At 39.5% G+C, this 15,117-nt stretch overlaps 1 protein-coding gene across 3 annotated transcripts in view; it reads left to right on the top strand.

Moving 5' to 3' along the window:
* ppp1r9ala (protein phosphatase 1 regulatory subunit 9A-like A) overlaps positions 1–14,353 on the top strand; it is a 37,852-nt gene extending 23,499 nt beyond the window's left edge. Inside the window, exons 3-20 of one of the 3 annotated variants that reach the window (XM_005723481.2) lie at positions 1,604–1,736; positions 2,302–2,422; positions 3,342–3,446; positions 3,821–3,956; positions 5,153–5,311; positions 5,408–5,461; positions 6,562–6,791; positions 7,654–7,750; positions 7,840–7,969; positions 8,098–8,249; positions 8,544–8,868; positions 8,956–9,013; positions 9,100–9,171; positions 9,489–9,690; positions 10,186–10,230; positions 11,058–11,174; positions 12,042–12,230; positions 13,220–14,353. In XM_005723481.2, coding sequence (XP_005723538.1) covers positions 1,604–1,736; positions 2,302–2,422; positions 3,342–3,446; positions 3,821–3,956; positions 5,153–5,311; positions 5,408–5,461; positions 6,562–6,791; positions 7,654–7,750; positions 7,840–7,969; positions 8,098–8,249; positions 8,544–8,868; positions 8,956–9,013; positions 9,100–9,171; positions 9,489–9,690; positions 10,186–10,230; positions 11,058–11,174; positions 12,042–12,230; positions 13,220–13,378 — 2,484 coding nt within the window. In that variant the 3' untranslated portion in view covers positions 13,379–14,353. The remainder of the gene's footprint in view (positions 1–1,603; positions 1,737–2,301; positions 2,423–3,341; positions 3,447–3,820; positions 3,957–5,152; positions 5,312–5,407; positions 5,462–6,561; positions 6,792–7,653; positions 7,751–7,839; positions 7,970–8,097; positions 8,250–8,543; positions 8,869–8,955; positions 9,014–9,099; positions 9,172–9,488; positions 9,691–10,185; positions 10,231–11,057; positions 11,175–12,041; positions 12,231–13,219) is intronic. The other 2 variants (XM_005723482.2, XM_005723483.2) reach the window with 2 other exon arrangements.
* Positions 14,354–15,117: the final 764 nt, after the last annotated feature.

Here is a 15,117-nt window from a genome sequence, read left to right as displayed (position 1 = left end):
TAAGATATTGCAGTTCTGCTAAGTTATTCCATTTTAGCAAAGTTGTTTTGCTTCTGCAAAGTTTTTACAATTTCTGCAACTTTTCAGCTTTTTCAGCTACTTTTTGCATACAGCTTCAGCTTTAAGCATCCACACTGCATTTTCGCAGGAAATGCAAATTTTTCTAGTATTGCTTTTAATCTACAACACCAATTCTTTCTTTTCTTTTTGCAACAGTCTATAAATATCTGGGAACAGCAGTGCAGGCAGTACAGCTCAGCATACGTACTTGTCTACTGTAAAGCTGTTGTAATAGTATGTAGTATGTAGTTTAGTATTGTCTTGCTGAAATATCCGAGGCCTTTCCTGAAAAAGATGCCTTCTGGCTTAGAGCAGTTTTCTCTAAAACCTTTACATACCTGCGTGGATGTACTATTAAACACTGACACTGGCATCATTATAACTCCACCCAGATTAAGATTAACAATAAATGCCAAGCAGGGGGGTTATCTTACCAATGCATAATCAGGCATTAGCTTCTGATGGAGTCTGCTAAACTGTAATCTACTTCTTTTTCTTTTCTTCTTTTAAAAACAGTAATGTTATATCTGTAATATCAAATGTAATTTGCTGTCTTCACTTTATGGCATTTTGCTGGAAAAAAATTCTCTTGTTTTAATCAAAGTATTTTTGGGTTACATATTTTAATAACTGAGTGACCACAGATGGCGATCAATGTCCATTTTCCCCAGTATTATGCTGCTCACTTTGGCTTGACCCTTGTTGTTTTTCAAAGTGGATTATGAATATAATTTCTGCTAAATGGATAAATGGAACTTGTTGTCTTGCTGTGTGTTTTAAACCATGGGGCTGTTTCCGAGCCCTGGATAATGCCTGCTAACCAAGGCTAATGTTTTTGGGGGGTTTTCTCCTGTGTCTCTTTTTCCTGTGCTGATGGCCGCACTTGTCGTCTTTGAATATTGATCATTGCTACATCCACTGCTTGGTTCCCCCAGCTGCGCCCCGCTTTCCATGCTGCTCTTGTTCTGACATACGGCTTGTGTGTGCTTTATAATTGCACACACATGCTGCCTTTGGGACACATCCAGTACTTTGTGAAGCCTGCTTGCAAAGTTCACAACTTCTTACATAGAGCATGTTTTAAAATGTCTCTTGAGCTTTAGTGTCACTGACATTTTACTTTGATTCAAGACATGAAGATCAATACTATAAATGTAAGCTACTATATATCCTAAGTTAAACCCAATGGTGACAAAAATGGTGAAAGTGTAACAGAACTTGAAAGAGCAAATGTTAGTGAAACTGGTCCAAGTCAATGGGTTCAGCTGTCGCCCAGCACGTTGCTACAGTTAAATAGTGAGTGAACTGATGACTTATTTTCTCTAGCAAAGATCAGTGCATGAGTGAAATTCCTTCTTCCCCAAACCATATCAAGAATGTGTCCTTGTTAAGCTTGCCGAGATTTATTAAAAAGAAACAAAAAAAAAAGCCTGTGCCTGTGAGGATCCTGTGGATTTAACTCATAAATTTGTGTGACGCTTATCTGCCAGGTCAGGACGTAGAACGACTCTGTTGATGCTATTGACTATTTTTCTTGCCACAGGTTTTCAGTACCTTCTCTAATGAGGAATACGATCGGCGTAACGATGATGTTGACCCAGTTGCAGCATCTGCAGAGTATGAGCTGGAGAAGAGGGTGGAGAAGATGGACGTGTTTCCCGTGGAGATTGAGAAAGGTGGGTTTTCCATAACTAAATGAATAAATAACACATATTAAAGAATAAGATAAGTTTGTTTTCCAAAGCCAACCGTATGTTCACAGATCTTAACAGTTGACCATTGTAACTTTGAAATAGATTTGCATTAATAGTATTTATGACAGTCAGCAGTTTCTTTAATCAAATGATGGCGTATGGTGTGCATAGACCTAAAAACAATTTTGCAAGGATGTGCTGACATTGAAAATATAAAGAGAGGTGATAGCTTGCCAATCATTAATGTATCAAAATATTATTAAATTTAACTCTACGTGCCAAAGCTTTACATCTTCATCTTCCAAGTATACACATGGCATGAAGCTGCCAAACCCCCCCCCCAAAAGTCAACGACACTCCTAGAGATTGTATTCAACACCAGCAGTTTCACAGGTTGATGATAGCACAGGCTACAGATGAGCTCACCCAGTCGTTTATGTTTTCACATGTGGAGGCTATCTAGAGTTAAAAGGTGTGAATTCAAGTTTGCTGTTATGCAGTTCTTTCTATCCATTCTTTAAAATGTGCTTATTTTCTCTTTATCTAGGAGACAATGGGCTTGGTATCAGCATAATAGGAATGGGAGTGGGAGCTGACCAGGGTCTGGAAAAGCTTGGGATTTTTGTGAAAACCATAACTGAGAGTGGAGCAGCTGAGAAAGATGGACGGTGAGTCACACTGCACCAACCTTCTTCTGATTAGACTTCGAAGAAAAAAATGCATAAAATGCACCGTGTACTACACCACAGTGTAATGTCACACAGCTACTGACACACCTGAAAAAACATGTTTGTTTATAACTTTGCAACGAAGCTAATGTGTCTGTGAAGGTTCTCAGTCATCCAGGTCATCGTAGTCAAAGGAGCTTGCAAAGAAAAGCGTCTGGACTTCTTTAAGTTGCTTGAAGACGTTTCACCTCTCATCCGAGAAGCTTCTTCAGTTCTAAGGTCAAATGGTGGAGAGTCCCAGATATAAACCTAGTGGGAGTATCCCCCCGCAGAGGGACAAAAGGACCCCCTGATGATCCTCTAATCGCCTGAGCCAAGGTGTGAAACTGGGTGTGGGTCCCAATCAGCCAGACTTTCGGGTGTGTTCATTGTGAAACCTGGCCCCACCTTATCATGCGAATTCCTGAGGTCAGATGGCCCAGGATGTGAGTGGGCGTTAAGGCGTCTGGGAAAGGATCTCAAAACTGGATTATAGATGGCAGAGAGTTGGTGTCGTAAACCCCCGCCTCTGTTCAAAGACGCCTTAACACAGTCTTTGCGAATCTTTCTTTTTTTTTTTTTAATAATAAATTTATCACTGGGGATAAATTTAAATGAGCCTGTTTCTGACACTCATGACAGCAACAAACTAGAAAGTGTTAAGTCCTTAGTCCAGACGCTTTTCTTTGCAAGCTCCTTTGACAACGAAGCTAATGGAAATACTCAAGAAATTCTCCACTTTAGTAATCGTTCGGTTTCTGTTTGTTGTGATATTTAGATGTGTTTTATTGTCATCTAAAGAAGGGGTGTGTAATATAACTCCCCATTTGAAGTACTTTGAAATACTCCATTTTGTGATCACCTCATTTTCTGTCTTTAGCATTCAGGTCAATGACCAGATAGTGGAGGTGGATGGTATCAGTCTGGTGGGAGTCACTCAACTGTTTGCTGCCACAGTGCTAAAGAACACCAAAGGCACAGTCAGGTCAGTTCAAACTCCAAAACTTTAATTTAAAACAACTTTAGTTAAAATACCTTACTGGTAACAAGAATGTATTGCTGTTATCTTAAAATATTAAAATAAAGCTAGTAGTTGAGTCTGTGTTTTTTCCCATAAGAGGTCAGAGGTGAGGTGTGTTTGTTTTCTCTTTTGAGGAAAGGTTGCACAAAGTATGCATTATATTACTGATTTATCATAGGAAAATCAAACACCCCTGCGTGACACGGGGAGGCCTGAAATGCAACCCAAAATTTGCATTTCCCCCTAGTAGGCATAACAGATGCTCTGCAGTGTGGTATTTCAAAGCAGCATGTAAAGTATTATGATAAATAGTTTACTAACAAGGTTAACATTAACAGGTTTCTGATTGGTCGGGAGAAGCCGGGAACACAAAGCGAGGTAGCCCGCCTCATAAGTGAGACACTAGAACAGGAGAAGAACCAGCAGCAGCAGCAGGAAGACCTGGATGACCCGTATGAACATTCGACAGAAGAGGTGAGTCAGCTGCTCCTTCACCCCTCTCATATCTTTAAGGGATTAATCATTGGTCATCCTTATGCTATATTGTTGTCACGTGGGATGAAAGATAGAGATGTGAAAATTCCCATAGTGATGACATGACATCATTAAAGTACTGTGAACAGAAATTGTAAAACCATGTTGTACATCAGACCGTCCAAAGAAAAATTAAGCGTCTGCTGCTTGAAAACTGGTAATTATTATAAAGCTCACATGCCACGATAATAGCACTATCTCCTTTTGCCACGCCCTGACCTATCCCACTCAGCTCAACCAGCAAATGAGCAGCTGGCTGTGAGTAAACCATGTGTCACCATTCGGCTGTGTTGGAAAGTGTTCATTTAACTACCGTCTGTCTGCTGGAGTTGTGAAATGTTTGCTTTCTGAAGTTCAAGCTGCCACAGGCCTGAGCTTTTGCAGCAGAGAGAGCGAGAGGATATGCAGTGCAAACAGGAGGTTTTCAGGCACTTTTTTAAAGTGATCCACATTGTTCTTAATTTTTTTTTTTTGACTCATTCTAAGATGGATTAAATTCATTCACTTAATTTTAAACACTGTACTCTTATCAAGCATAGCAACCCCACCCCCCCTTTTTTTCCTTTTTTTTTAAAGCTCCATGTTTTAAGGGTTGATTCTGAGAAAAAGGAGCACAAAATTCCAGTATTCATTTAATTATTAATTTAATTCATAGCAGTTGCTCACGCTGTAACAGTTCTAAAACTGAGCAGTACAGCTGTCCAGAATGTCACATCCGCTTCCAGTGATTTCCCATGTGGAGCTGTTAATGGCAGTTTAAGCATGCTTGAATGGTGAATTCACCTCTTTGTTTGTGATCAGTTAATGATCACGTCATTAGGCTTGGCTCAAAAATAAATAAATGCAAGTGACATTTTCTTTCCTTGAGATATTCTTTTTCTTTTGTTTAAATTAATTTCTTTGAAAGAAAAGCCAAGGTATGAACTAAAATTGTGTCATCATAGTATTTACATTTGTTACTGCAGATAGGTGTAGTCAACCTACAGGTGTTTGAATATGATAAAATAATTACAGTGTTTCTTCCAGACTGTGGCAGACATTGGGATCATTGTTGACACATGCTAACCTTTGTCCTGTGCACAGAGGGTGTGTTGCTGTTGGCAATATCAAATGTCATGTGTGATATCACATTTTAGGAGGACCGGTATGAAGACGACGATGGAATGGATGAAAGGATTCTGGGATCCAATTTCTCTCCTGGGCGAAATGTAGAGGTGTTTGAACTCCCTGATTCGGAGTCCCTGTTTATGCCGACCAACATGAACAGCTCTCAGATGGCCTTCAAGTTTAAAGAGGTATTACTATCGACATTTGGTTATTTAAAGTTAATACTCAAGTGTTTAATGAACGTAATGTAGGTAACAAAATATTCAATTTTCTTTTTCCCCCAGCTCCAGCTCAAACACAACATTGCCACAGCTGAAATAAACCAGTTAAAAGAAAAGGTATGGTGAAGCTCTTGATGTAACATATAACATAATACAGTAGTAATAAAAACTTAAGTTTAAATAATATGTACCATGCTATTTTTATTTAAAAAAAAGAAACCAAAATAGAAAAAGTTGAGTTTCTTTTATTGCTCACCCATGTCTGCAATAATATGTATTTATTTATGTATTTATTTCTGGCCAGATTTTTAAGTTATCATCTCAGAAGTCTGAGTTAGTAAACCTTACATACCCCAAAGTTTGACTTGTGGAGAAAAAAAAACCACATTCAGAATTTGTGACGTGTGTCTTTTTAGTCAGTATTTAACAAATAAAATAACACTGCTCATCTATTAAGTTATTTTACCAACCCCAACTAAGGCTACGTTCACACTGCAGGCGAAAGCGCATCAAATCTGATTTTTTTTTTTGACCCTATGCGACCCATATCCGATCATGCTATGACAGTGTGAACGGCACAAATCCGATATTTTCACATCCGATCTGGGTCACTTTCGTATGTGGTCCTGAATCCGATACATATCTGATGTTTTAGAAAGCGACTGCTGTGTGAATGGTCAAGTCGCATTAAATCCGTCTTTTACATCACTGACACAAGACAGACGCCAATTATCAGCGCCGGAGAAGACATCGCGAACGCTTCCTGGCCATCCCGTGTAGATGTCAGTGAAACTGTTGGGAAGACAACGTTGGAGAAACGTGAACATTTTATTTGTACTGTATAATCTGCAGATTCTGACAGAAATCTGCAACTATCCTTTGAAGCACCGCTCCTCTAAAACAGCAATAAGGATAATTATTAGGTTATTTACATTATTATGTAAATAACAAAATAACTTAAAGCAAAAATTGGGAAACGCAAAGTCCGAAGTCTTTATATTAACGGCCATCAGTCAAACAATATTGTTTGCTCTGGGTCTAAACAGAGCGCGTTGTGTGTGACGTCTTCTTTTGCGCATGTGGGCCGCGTTTGCTGTCGCATTTTATTTGTAGTGTGAACGAGCAGACAAAAAAATCGGATTTGATCAAAAAATCGGAATTGAGCATCAAGACCTGCAGTGTGAACGTAGCCTAACATTCACCATCTCTCTGCACAGCTAATGGCAGCAGAGGAGGATAAATCGGTGTGGGAAGCCAGGGAGTCTGAACTGGAGCTTAAGATTGAGGAGAATAATGACAAGATCCTTAAGCTGGAGAATTACTGGCTGGAAGCCCAGGCTCTGTGTAAGACTGTGAATGAACAATTAGCTGAGACTCAGACCCAGTATGAGACCCTGGACAAGAAGTACAACAAAGCCAAGAAACTGCTTAAGGATTACCAGCAAAAGTAAGTTTGTCATAAATTACAAAACACTGTTTAAAAAAACCATCGCTGTTGAATTCAGATGTTTATAAAAGTTGGTTTAAGTTGGTCAAATCTGATTGAAGCAGTTCATGAGCAAATGTGAGAAGAATGCCTTTCTGTTGTTTCAAACTATAGAATTGTTATTACAGGATATACAGATAATACCAGTTGTGAACTGAACATTTGAAATTGCATACATTGAGCTCCCCAATTGTGATTTGATCACCCACAATGCCTGTTAGCACCAAATATGAACAGAGCTTAACACTGTAACTGGAAGCAAGTACTAGAGGGAGCCAGGGGGATTTCCAGTAACAACACAGTACTTTACAACCAAATGGACATTTATTAACAGCCATACTGTTACGTTATAACGGAGGTATTTCACTATCTTCGTTTTATACAGAGTGCATTATCAAAACACCCAGAAGGCAGTCGTTTGCGGTGCATCTTAAAATATTTTTTGGAAAACTGTTTTGGTCTAAGAGAGTCGTCTGAGAGTGTGTGACAGCAAATAATGTCTCTGTGTTGTGTGGGAGAGTGCTTATTTATTATTTGCATGGATTTACATCACTGACGTCGCTTGAGATCAACCATGTAACTCAGGGATGGTGGGAAGATGTTGGAAAAGAGTATATGTGTAAATTAAGAGTATATGTATTTGTGTCTATGCATTAAAAAACAACAGAAAAAACAGTTGGGTCTAAACTTAGCCTCTTATTTTGTGATCCTCCGCAGAAAATATCTCTGTGGAATTGCATGGTTTAGTGATAATCACATAAAACTGAACATGTTTATAAGCTTAAATCCTGATGGGAGCCACATTTCCTTGTTTCCTCCCCAGAGAGATCGACTTTGTGAAGAGAGAGGAGGAACTGAAAAAAAGTCTAGATGAAAAAGACAAGTGGTACAAGGAGCAGCTGGAGAGCTTGCAGAACAGAGTAAGACTGCAGCTCAAAAAATAAATGCTTATATATAACCAGACTTGTAAGATACTGAAATGAACCAGAGTGTGATGCTTTGTCCACAGATAGCTGTCCTGGAGTCCAGAGGAGCTCAGTCAGCTTTGGAGAGTCAGATTGTTCAGGAATCTGCTGCAGAGGATAGACTGAGCAGCCAGCACTCGGTCACACACACACAGTCTGTTGACTCAAATCTAGGTACCAAAACTGAAGTGTACATGTCACACTTTTATTTTGAGATCTGTAAATCATTCATAAGTACAAATAAACTCTGAACTCTTGTAAATTGCTGAAAAGGTGTGCATTCGTTTTTTTCTCTGCTATAGAAAAAGACTGGAGTGAGCTGCTTCCTGAAACGGAGCGCCTGAACACCAGTGCACACAGAGAAAAGGCCCTGTTGGCTCAGAAGTCCAGGCGTCAGCCTCCGTCTCGGAGCAAACTGAAGGAGAGTCTTGCTGTGGCTTCGTCATACTCACAGGTCTGAAAGAAAAAGCTTGTGATCCTGTCAAAGAGCATAATATCGGCATGTGATTGAACTGTAAGCCATGTGAGACCACTTCTGTCCAGAAGATGTTTAAACATACTGACAGGCTAGGGAATGTTGTTCTTTTTCTCTTTTTTTAATAAACAATATAATAGTGCGCCATTATACTGAGACAGACAACAGCCAAACATTACTTGGAGGCAGAGCTTATATAAAGCTATTATATAAATAGCTTTTATCCCCTCTTCCTTGCATTGTCCTTGTAAATTATGGTTTTGGTCCCAACAGGAAAGTGACGGCGAGGACGAGCAGGAGGAGCTACAATCTCCCTGCAGGAGGAGGTCCATCCAGGAGAGTCTGTCCCTCCCAGTGCCGGTCTTCTATCCTGGGAATGGACAGAAAGATGATCCAGGCGAGACTAGAGATGGTTCCAGGAGTAAAGGAGAGCATTCCAATAGCCCATCTCTGTCCCCATCACAGGGAGAGAGTGTTGAAAGCATTGAAAGTTCCTCTTTGTCGCCCCAAAAACACAGCTCATCACCACAGTCTCCTTCTGGTATCACACGAAATGCGAAGAAGAGGGAGTCCAAAGGCAAGATCAAAGATTCCAAAGGTATGCAAGGTCTGTTTTGAGATGTGTGGAATAGCAAGGCTTTTTCTTGCATTGCTCCCAAGACTGAAATTTATTGCTTCATTACAGAGGAGTTTAATGAGCCTTCAAGTGGAGGAAAGCCTAAAAGAAGATTTCCAGACTTTGGGTAAATATCCAAATCAATCACTATTGTATGTGTAAGCTTTTGGCTTTTTAAACTAACTAAATGAATGTTTCCAATGATTGAAACAGGGGTCTCAGGAAGTCGGGTGGAAAAGGAAGAAAACATGAGAAAGATGCAATGAGGGCATCTTTGGACAGCAGGTATTTTATGGCTACTCACAGTTGAATCTAGTTTATAAAAAAAAATGAAAATTTGAAAAAGTCTGATTTGTTTATGGGGACGTTGCTTTTGCCACATTGGAAGGTGAACAAGATTTTAATTTTGCAGTATTTATAGAAATCCTGTTTGGTTTTCTTCATTGTTGATTCCAAATCTTCCAAAGGTTTGCTTGCTCATTACTCAAATAGCTGGTGTTTATTAACAATTATTAATTTTATAGAATGTGGCGCATTTTCAGCATAAACACGTGTAAGTTTGTGTCTCTCTAATTACATTTAAACTTTTCTTTTATGACCAGGGGCTCAGCAGAGTTACTAGAGGAATCTGGAGGGAACCTGTCCCCTGCAGAATCAATGACCTCCATCCCCACCTGTATGCCTTTCTCCTGGTTTGGAGACAAAGACAGGGACCGAGACAGAGAGCCCTCTTCCTCCAGCAACAGCCTGGCATATGCTGCCAATGAAACTGGCAGCGAGCAAAGTCAAGATCGCAAGAATAAGGTATGAAGTTCCTGAAAATGTATGTAAAGAAGTAAATGTGGAATATAGAGAAAATATTTGTATCGAGCACAGCCTTAATAGATTAACACTGTTTTATGGAATTTCGCTTGAACTTTAAAGAGAGTGACCAGCTCTCAGTACTGATGGCTTGACTGTAGTCTTATCATTATTATATAAAACAGGCTGACTTCCTGTTGTGGGCTTGTTCTTCAGATACACTGTGCTTTCCAAAGGCTCTAATAAGTAGATCCACGAGTTTGCCATTAGAGAGACACATCAGTGAGGGATTTGGTTCCCTTTTCAGTAACTTTGGAAGTAGTGACACATCAGCTGCCCCCAGTGAAAAGTCTGATTTTCATTTAAGGCTGTGTGGTTGGATTATTCCCAGAATGCTCTTTAATGAGATCATGATCGCACCAAAAGGAGATTACTGGGAAAAAATTTGCTTTTGGTTCTATTGCTGTGTGCTTTATGGCATTTTTTCCCTTTAAACAGACAAATCTCTCCTGGTCCTCTTTATTCAGTCGCTCGTTAGATTTGGTACAGTATGCACATTTTTGTTTCACCTTTGGTTTTAGATGACACAGTAGAGAAATACTAACAATCATAGCTCTGGATGCCTAAATTCTCACCTCAGCTGCATCCCATGTATAGTGCACAGTTTTATTTTGTGTTTTTTGTAGTGGGTATGTGGTACTGTTTCAGGAAACTTTTGTCTAATTTTCCTTCGTTATAGCTGAGAGAGCCTTCTGGCTTTTATTAAATGAAACTGAGAAGCCAAAACTAGTTTCCAGGGATTGTTGCGCTGGCTAATCAGAAATCTACTCAGAGATTTGTGTGAAAATCCAGCACTCACTGCTACCTTGTAACTAACAGTCTTAAAATTTAACTGCACATGAACTTGCTCTTAGTTGGTGCAACAACCTGGAGGCCTGGATAAAAATTCCCTCTCTCTAAATTTAACCCAGAGTTGAGTCTGCATTATATCTAAGAATGATCCAAGCATCAAATTAATTAAAACATTACCCCATACCTGAATAATTGTGTGTTTGTGTTCTAGTGTCAGCTGTGGTAGTTCAGAAGTTGTCGATGTAGTTTTGGTGGTGGATTGGTGTTAGTCTAGCAGCTTCAGTACTTCTTACATAGTCAATCCTTCCACATGTTGAAGATCACAGTCAATCAATGCCTATAATCAATGACATGGACTGCTGCCATAGTAATAAGATTAAATCTTAATTTCAGTCTTAAGCGAGACAACCTAGCTTTTAACCCTCATACTTAATGCTGTTTGTTTGCCTCTCGTAAAGAACTGCTGAGTGGTGCTGTGTTACTCTAGTAAACAAGTTCCTTGTTTCCACTTGTTCCAGAGTTTTTCAGTCATAGATGATTCTAACCCTGCCAGTCCCAGTTCAGACATCTCTGGGTTAGTTGCTGAACCCAATCTGTCTGGGCGCTCACACACTTTAATCTTCTCTTCCAGCGAGGTGAGTGCTCTCCTTGTTGCACAGTCACAAAAGCCGTGTGGGACGCCTTGATGTTGCTGAAAGGGGACATTCTCAAGCATGCTCTTTGAGCTTCGCCCTCCTTTCATAGTACAGATTAAGTCATGAATGGAGAGGGAATATAAGAGAGCTGCATGTGTGCCTGTTAAATCTTTTTGTTTTGTGTTACTGTGAGTCTTGTGGCTTAGCCTTTTCTGTTAGCTGATGTTAATAGTTTGAACTTGTGCAACCAGTGCTTCGTTTGTTTTTTTTTGTTTTTTTACAAGCTTTGGCAGTGCACAGAACCTTGTTGACTGCTCCGCTGCCTGTTGAGTGATGTTTCACTGTCTGTTTTTTCTGATGTCGTCAATTCTTTTCAGGTGTCTCAGGAAAACATAAAGACATTGACATGCATCAGTGTTGTTGGTACTTTACTGTCTTTGCACGCTTTTGTTTTTCTCTCTGAGCTAGATTAGGAAATGCAAATCAACTCGTAGGACATGTCCTTTTGTTGGCTTTCTTCGGGTGTCTCGACCAGCTCATAATTCCTGGCAAAATTTTCTCACCTACACAAAGTTGCAATTTTAGCTTGCTGACATTTTTAGATCTGTTGCTCAACACCCATCACTATACTTTGCATTACACAAGGCAACACAAGCCCATGGCATTATTTAGTCGATGAACATGAACTATACATCTTTATTCTGTATAATGTATTTTCCCAGCATTTTGAGTCATAATCTTTAAAAAACAAACAAACACGTGGCCCAAAAAAAAAGGTGGTATAAGGGTGGTATAAATTCTTTGCTGCTCTAACAGAAGCAACAGTATGAGGATTTTAATATTTGTTAATATCTGTTTCCTCTGCAGACTTTGGATGACGAACCAGCAGCCACAGGAAAAGAGTATCAGTGGCAGAACCGGCCAGTGTCTGATTGGACCAATCAACAGGTCTGTCACTGGTTGATGGGCATGAATATGGACCAGTACACACCCGAATTCACCGCTAAGGGAGTGGACGGCCAGCAGCTCTTACACTTGGACAGCGACAAATTAAAGGTAAAACACAAAATTCAAATACAGCACTTACAAATGAGTCAGTGTTGTAGATTGATCAAACAAAGTTTGTTATAGAAAAAAAATCTTCAGTCAGGTCAGCCTGTGACTGCCACCTTGTGGCCAGATTTAGGTTTCACATTTCTAACTGGTGTGGGGTTAAAGTCATGTCACGAAGCGTATTAGTCAGACTGTGGTGTTTATAAGACTAAATATTTGTCTGATTTCACTGCTACATTTGCATTTCATATAACACAAGTTTGAAACTAAAATATGTTATAAAAAGTATATTAAAAAAAGTTGTTTCTTTGTAAAAGGGCAGCGTTAGAGCTGATTTAGACTTTTGCAGTGAATCTTTGTAGAGCCTACGATATAACCTGTGTAAGAGGCCAACATCGTGGACAGCATTTATGGGGGTGGGTGTGTGGCATAAATGCCTTGTGGTCATCACCTGGTGTTTTATATTCAATGGCAGCTCATAGAAACAAATAAAACTCCAGGACTTGTTTCCCTCCTGGGTCACTCTTTGATGTGGTCAGGTTTTTGTTCCTCAAGCTTTCCCACTTTACATTCCCTCACATGCATCCTGGTGGTTTCAGCAAACCTTCCTTTAAACATTTGCTGGCCTTACATTGTCCTTACATTGAGGTAATGATTGTTATTTACTCAGTGATAAATTCAAAAACTGCTGTGAAAAAGTAGTCCCTAGTAGCATAGGAGGGGTTTGCAGTGACAACACACGGACGGCATCAATTTCTCCATACATCCACAGTTAGCGCTGACTCTCTACTAAACATGTCAGTTTGAAGATCCCAGGTTTTTTTTGTGATATTTTCTGACAGTTAACATAATTAAATTATGATGAAATAAATGGTTTGAAATGTCCTAATTTTGAAATGTTTCAGTAATGGTATGGAAAATGTGGTGGAATTATATTTACCCCAAGTCTGTGCTTGATTTATTGATTTATTTTTAATTTTCTTTTCTGTCAGGCACTTGGAGTGACGAGTCAGAGTGATCGCTCAACCATCAAGAAAAAGCTGAAGGACATGCGGAAGGCCCAAGAGAAGCTGGAGAAGCAGCGGGAGAAACGAGAGAAGGAGGTTCGACGCAGTGCAAAACTGCCCCTGTCCAGTGACTCCGTCTGCTGAGGCGTCACTTCGGCGATTATGCATTGCATAAAGTTCATCAACATCACAATCCGGAGAGAAATGTTTTGTTTGTTTGTTTTTAAATAACGTGACATTGTCCATGCCGGCAGCCACAGAACATATCCGTGCCAGGAGCAGCCCTGTGCTGTGATTTATGTTTATACTGTTTGTTTTCTCCAAAATGCATCATCAAAATCAAATTTTAACTCAAAGATGGCAAACGTCAAAACATTTGCCAAAAAAGAGATCCTAGCCTTTTTACCACTAAAAAGTCAGAAGTGATAATTATTAAAGTCTGTATTGAGACATAATGTAGTTCCTGCAGATCATGCACACATTTACCTATCGAAGTCAAATGTATACTGATTTTTTTTCTTTTTTTGTTAAAGCATTTTATATTTTTTCTAAAATGATATGCCCGTTTCAGTGTTGAACGGTTAATGTACAGCTGGATAAAAGCACTATATTTGTCTTTTAAGCTTCAAGGGGCTACAAGGTTTTAAATGTATAAATGAGTTTTATACATGTGCCTATTAACTGCATATCTTTTTTTTTAATTTTTACTTAAATATCATTGTTCATTTTATATTATCAAAAATTTTCTACTAAGTAGAATAGCTAGGCCATCATTTTTGCTGAATGGAAAAGCAAAAAGAAATCAAGCTGGGACAAGGTGAATGCTGCTCTGCTGTCCCCAAGTCTGTGTCGTTAGTGATGCTCCATGTAAATACAAACAGCGTGCAGGTCTGCTACACGTGCACCTCACTGGTCCATTAAACAGCTTGTGACAATGACTTGTGGGAGGCGGGATTTGAGGTCTAAACAGTAAAGAGTTCACCGCGAAACCGAAGTGCTTCCTTTCCTCTCGAGCATGACTCCACGTTGCGTATCGATTGAGACATATTGGACTGCAACCGCAAAATCAGAGAAATGTTTCTTGGTGTATGCAACGTCAATAAACTAATTTTCACTTTATGTGGCCTGTGTGCTTTTATGTTGCTGCTCTTTCAAAAAGCAAAGCTTGTATGCACAACAGTCTCAGGGTTAGCTTCACAGACCTGAGTCAAAACCCACCCAAGTAACGAGGTGAATATTCGACTGATTGCTTAAGATGTTGCTACAGCTTTTATATACAGCTGCAGACTATTAAAGTCTGCTTTAACCAGATGTCAGTGATGTAGCTCATCTGGCACACAATTCACAGGTGAGTGTAAAGAAAGTGATGTTATTGTCATCGTTGGTTTGCTGTAGCTGAGGCAGTTTGCAAAAGTCGTATCCAGCACTAATTTCATTCGACTAAAAATAGAGGAGGAGTGAGTCTTGAGAAAGTAAAGCCATTTTTCTCTTGGACTCGGTTTGTGTGAAAACTTGTTATGAGATCACTGTGTGCAAGTCCAGTTACATTCTGACCAATACTGTCAGAGCAATAACAAACGCCTCATCGTGGCAGCACATCAGTCAATTGGCCGGCTGAGTTAAACATGTGACATAAGCCTCAATCCAGCAGACGTGTGGTCTAAAACTAAAAACAGGCAGTAGTCAGTGTTTGTAACTGTTTATTGAAACTTTTGCCCCATGGCAATGATTTCATATCTGATGCCTTCAACAGTCAAACTGCTGGTGTTCCAGTTTTAATTACATACTTGACAGAAATCGGTGATCACAAATAAACAAGTTTGTCTCACCTCGACTCTGCATGCACAAACCTATTTTAACAAAAGTAATTATCTGGAAAATAA

This window comes from Pundamilia nyererei, unplaced genomic scaffold, assembly GCF_000239375.1.
Source record: "Pundamilia nyererei isolate P.nyererei 1_Seehausen unplaced genomic scaffold, PunNye1.0 scaffold00009, whole genome shotgun sequence".
Classification (NCBI taxonomy): domain Eukaryota; kingdom Metazoa; phylum Chordata; class Actinopteri; order Cichliformes; family Cichlidae; genus Pundamilia; species Pundamilia nyererei.
This window is presented reverse-complemented; position numbering and strand designations above follow the sequence as displayed.